The 5,513-nt window shown below is 34.0% G+C and overlaps 1 protein-coding gene across 1 annotated transcript; it reads right to left on the reverse strand.

The window, feature by feature from the left end:
- Positions 1 to 741: 741 nt before the first annotated feature.
- On the reverse strand, positions 742 to 4,868 carry LOC131013923 (LOB domain-containing protein 4-like). Its single transcript, XM_057941848.1, has 2 exons — positions 4,457 to 4,868; positions 742 to 1,310 (listed from the first exon to the last, which is right to left on the reverse strand). Exons 1-2 carry the CDS (start codon positions 4,634 to 4,636, stop codon positions 996 to 998), a joined length of 495 nt encoding a protein of 164 aa, XP_057797831.1. The 5' UTR covers positions 4,637 to 4,868; the 3' UTR covers positions 742 to 995.
- Between the last annotated feature and the right edge of the window lie 645 nt (positions 4,869 to 5,513).

A 5,513-nucleotide genomic window follows, 5' to 3' on the forward strand; every position in this document is an offset into this window, starting at 1 on the left:
AGAAATCCACAATATGAGCACCAATAACATCCTGGCAATAAACCATGTGCCCATTAATATCAAGATGAGATATAATATGCGGCCGTTTCTTATATCGGAGCATGGCATGGAAGAAAGTTGTATTACGGTCACCATCCCGAAGCCAAGTGACTCTACTTTTTTGACTTAGGAAACTGCTTTTCCGAAACAAAGCGACATTGATTTTAGCCTGAGCCAAGATCTCAGCATCAAAAAGATCATCATTATAACCAGATTGTGAAATCTGAGCTTGGACCTCAAGCAGCTCCTGCTGAGAATCGGCAATAAACTGATTCATATTGCCGAAAACAGTCTAGTTCCACAGTCGAAAACACTCATATAGCCATATTGAGTAATGAAACTCAATTTTCGGTCATTCATCTAAAAAACATAAATTATGACCATTTTTACAATTTCGATCCAAAATACCGTTGACCCTATAGATCCTACTCTGTTCAGCCCAATCTCGTACACGTGATTCTCTCTCTGTCACTGTTGCCTCGGCCAATCAAAGCGTAAAGTAGACTTGGAGTTGGTGCTGAACGCGTACAATATTAGCACAATGCGGAAGTGTATATCCCATTAAGTGGATTTTGAAGCATGAAACCTTCTTTACTTTTGTGGTGGACCAAACGTTATACAAGCTCTTAAACATCATTATTAAAGACGAAAACGTAAAACGACATATCAAACATTAACGTCATGATTGTAACAGCCTTAATCTAAACAAATAGACACAGCAAACATTACTCAAATAGTCAAACTCCACATGCATAACTATACCAATAATACCTCATGATTGTGTATGTTTTCTTTTCTTTTTTTCACATTTACAGTATCCGACTCCGACTCCGGCCATCATCATCCCGGCCGGTCAGGCAAGATGTATATATATATGTAAGAAATCCACAAAAAAAAGGCAGCAAACATGAAAGAGAAGGGCAAGGGCAATATATAATTAATAGAAAGAAGAGAAACTAGGGCCAGAAGGAATCGTCCATGTTGGTAACTTCCATGTTGAAAGAGGACTTTGGGTGGTGGGTGTGAGACCTTCGTCCACGGGTGGTGGAGGGAGAGGCGCAGTCGGGCGAGGAAGAGGTGGAAGAGTAGTGGCGCATACGCATGTGCACCACCTCCGCCTGCGCAATCGCCAGCTGCGTTTGCAGCGCGTCTATCTGCTGCTGCAGCGACGATATCGCGCCCACGCACCCGTACACCGGATCCCTCACCCGCGCGTTCGCTTCGTACACCATCGAGCTCACTGCATCGCCTCTCTGATGTTCCGGCAGGTCCTGCAATCGTGTTTCGATTGAGATTAAGAAAACAAGACAAATAGATGTGCGGGGGGTGCTGGGGCTCCCCCAGTCACATTTTGGGAAGGAAAAAAATTTAAAAATTGTTTTAACTATGTGATATGACGATTGCAATCAAATGTACGTGGAGCAAGAGTATAATAAAAAGGGAGTTAAAAGTCCAAAATTTTCGGCTATAAATCAATAAATTTCATAAGAAATATATATATTACGATTAAGAAAACAAAAACAAATAGCTGGAGGTGCTCCCCGACAGCATTTTGAGTACAAATTAATGTCATAATTGTGTTGAAGTTGTAGGCGAAACAAGAAAAATAGCATATTAAAGCCAAAAAATTTGAGCTACAAAGATGCTCTTTAATAAATAAAAATTTATAAACAATATAAAAAACAAATATATGGGGGTGCTTGAGCTACCCCAGCTGCATTTTGAAAAGGAAAAAAATGGTTATAATGTAACGATTGCAACATTGCAGCCTTAGTATATTTTAATGTACTAAGCCCTGATTGGGCGTTTTTTAAGGTTAGAAACAGATTTAATTAATTGAATTCATTATTTATTATTTTTTTATTTGGGTAGTGAGTTAATCATTACACTTATTTGAGGGTTCCCCGTTGGTCTAATTTATTATCCGTCAAAATAGACGAGAAACAAAACAATTAATGTTACCATATATTCTCCTCCTTTATTTGATTTTATTCACTTCTCATTCCTGTACTTGAACCAAACAAGCATTAAATGTAATTAAAATTGTGGATCTTTTACTGAAATTGTAATTCTAACGATAATTTTTTTCAAAATTGTGTTGTTAAATCGCCAGGCGTGATGATTTCTTGACCAAAGATTGATGTGTCTTGTGGAAGATTATAATTGAATCATTTGATTAGTAAAGTAATGTGTCATGTTAAAGATTGTAATTGCAATCAAGCATATAATGCAAATAAAAGTGAGACAACTTTAAAGCCTAAACCACTTTGGAATGGGATAATTTCTTGCTTTATGACTTTGGTCGGAGAAAATTGAGCTACAACTCCAAAAAAGCAGCATAGGTTGGAGTAAATGGTCAATTAACGCCAACTTTTGCCATTGCCCTAACTGATAAACCGTTGACCAAAAACATATGTATATAGATAGCACATAATTAGTTATTTCACCCGCTCAAAAAAAAGTTTAATTATTTCACCCCACTTGCTTACTTTTCTCAAGGACCAATTGTTCATTTTTGTTTCTTTTTTCTTTTTTTCTTTTTTTCTTTTCTTCTTTTTCTTTATGTAAATGTAATTCTTATCCTTTGTGTACCACATTTACTTTAAATTACTAAAACGAAGGATGACCCCGCGTCTTTTCCCCTTTTCTTTTTGCTATATTTTTGTTATTCAATCCTTTGGAAGAACTAACAAATATATATAAAAAATAAAGATTGATAGTATGCGTGTATTGATCCAGTGGTAGAATGATTAATATTTAAAATTAAAATTAAAATTCTTAAATTTAAAATATTTTTATCCAACAAAAAGTCTCATGCATGCATTTTATATTAATACTCTTTCTTCATACTCAAAATCATTAGTTGTGCTATCTAAAAAAGGGTCATTTTATTAAGAAAAATACATGCAAAAACTTAACGGTAAATCGAATTAAAAGCTTGTAAAGTATATCGTGATATATATAGCGCAAAAAAATCTCCACTTTTGTTAAGTGTGTATGAAATATGTCCATTTTTATAAACCTAAAGTATTCTATGTATAAATTAAATGAACAAATTTAAATATCATTAGATGTTTGATGACTGTGCTTGATTTTTTGTAAAAAGTCTTATATATTTCTTATATAAGTACGATTATATCATAAATAATGTAAGAAAATTTTGAAAAATAACGATTTGACAACAATCAAAATCTATCTAATCGATGACTAGATCATCTAGCCAACCGCTAGATGGACTATTGTTGACCGATTGTTGTTAATTAAATTGTACTCTTTTTTAGTACATATCAGGAATGTGTAAGGTGTTGTCCGCCAAGTACAATTATTATACCTTAAAAAGATAATGCGGGAATTTACCAATGGAATCAAGTTATTAATTTACTAGACGGCTAGATGATTTAGCCGTCGGCTAGATGAATTATTTTTGACTGATTATTGTTAAATTGTTTTATTTTTTTAGAATATATTAAGAATGTGTAATACGTTGTCCGTCGAGTACAATTATTATAGCTTGAAAAGATCGTGTGGGAATTGACCAAGGAATCGAGTTATTAATCTACTAGACATATCTTTAATAGATTTGAGAATGACCTTTTGACAAGAACATTTGAAATATTGGCTACATTAAACTGTTTTAACTGTCATCGCAATAATATTATTAAACAAAAGTTGGCCCATAAAGAAATCTAGCTACATTTACTTTAAGACTTGTAATGACATCTTTTCAACTATATAGGGTCACGCGGGACATTTTCGTACAAAGTGATTAAAACTCCTCAACAAAAAAGGAAATTAAAGAAACATAAAAATAAAAAATAAATAAAGAATTCTCAAGTTTTAACTTGTGTACACCTACTTTTAAATAATCATATACACGTCTTGCAAGAATTCTTAAGTCATTAATCTGAAGATAAGTTTTGGTTATACTACCGGGAAGAACCTCTTCAATTCTTTCATTCATTAAAATGCGTGAAAAATATTCTAGTTGAACAAAATAGCTAGCGTCACATTATTCCATTAATGTATTTGTTTTTTATCCCTTTAAATAAAAAATAATATAATGAGATATAGCTTTATCATTTAAAGTGTAGATCACATTTTTTTATATTTATTTGATTTGAAGGTGGTATAAAATTATACTCTAGGTATGAAATTATCCATTTTCCAAGAGAAAAAGTGTTTTGCCCGAAAATTTGTTATTGTCCATTCCAACTTTTATTATCTCAAAACAAACGAGTTATAAGGTGATAAATGTAGTTTATCTCTTTCTCATACCTGAAAACAAATATAAATTTTTTTGGACATTTTGTGTATTTGGTACGTAGCTGAATTTTAACTTAATGAACAAAATTAATTAGAATTGGGTGATACCCTAATGCAAAAGATCAATATTAGAGAGAAGTAGATTGAATTGAACCTGGAGCATCTTGTTGACATTGCTAGCACCAAACACCTTATGCACGCTGGCGAACTTGTGGGGCTCCTCCGCCGGAAAATAAGGCGCGAACACACAATCCTCCGCGCATCTCCGCCGGAGGAGCTTGCACGCAGCGCACGGCGACGCCGCACCTTGCTTTCTGCTACTGCTCTCCTTCATCTCTCTCTCTCTCTCTTGTGTCTAAGGGATATAAATAGATAAGTCTCGGAACGACGTGTCTGGAGAAGTACTCGCACGTACTTTATATAGAAGAAGTAGGGAAGAGAGACATGGCACTGTTTGTTGGTATAAATATGCCTCTGCTTTTGGGGAGACAATAACTGAGTTGCACCATGCAGGGCTGTTTTTGTTTATCTTCTTTTTGGTCTTACTTAGAGACACGAGTGCGGAGTGCGGAGTGCGAATCGCGGTCTTATATATTTATACACGAATTTATTGAGGGCAAGGCGTAACATCTATCATGGGTCCCACTATAGGAAAATTGAATAACCGAAAGATACGAAATCTAGTTGATTTTACTTAATGTTTCCTATACCTTTTCTGTTTGTGGGCAAGAATCGAAAATCCAGCGATTCGAATCATGGATGATCAGTTCAAATTTATTTTTCATTTTTCACATTATTTTATAAACCTCAGGATCCTCAATCCACAGTTTATCTATAACATTTATATATATATATATATATATATATATATATATATATATATATATATATATATAGGGTCCAATTCTATAGAGAAAGACCCTTAGAGTTAGAATTAAGATTAAATCAATACCATTGATTTATGGGTAATGGATGGTCCAGATTTCATTCGGTAATCTTATTTACCATCAAACAAGTATTGATTCCATTCAATTATTTATACGAAAAAGGTTATACTCGTAAAATTGAAATTCGACAGATTACTCAGATTAATCCAATCCTGGGATTTGCTCCCCTTCCTTAGAGAGTATGATTCGAAAAGATTTTGAAGAATTTTACTCAATGGTTTTGGAGGCATATTTTTGCTACTCACTTTTTTTTTGGGCCGCCGA

This window comes from Salvia miltiorrhiza, chromosome 3 (assembly GCF_028751815.1).
Source record: "Salvia miltiorrhiza cultivar Shanhuang (shh) chromosome 3, IMPLAD_Smil_shh, whole genome shotgun sequence".
Lineage (NCBI taxonomy): Eukaryota > Viridiplantae > Streptophyta > Magnoliopsida > Lamiales > Lamiaceae > Salvia > Salvia miltiorrhiza.

Excerpts from the sequence above, each read along its gene's own strand:
- LOC131013923 (XM_057941848.1), bottom strand. The coding sequence starts at position 4,636 with ATGAAGGAGAGCAGTAGCAGAAAGCAAGGTGCGGCGTCGCCGTGCGCT. Across the intron at positions 1,311-4,456 it reads ATGTCAACAAGATGCTCCAG|GACCTGCCGGAACATCAGAG; the intron begins GTTCAATTCAAT and ends ACACGATTGCAG.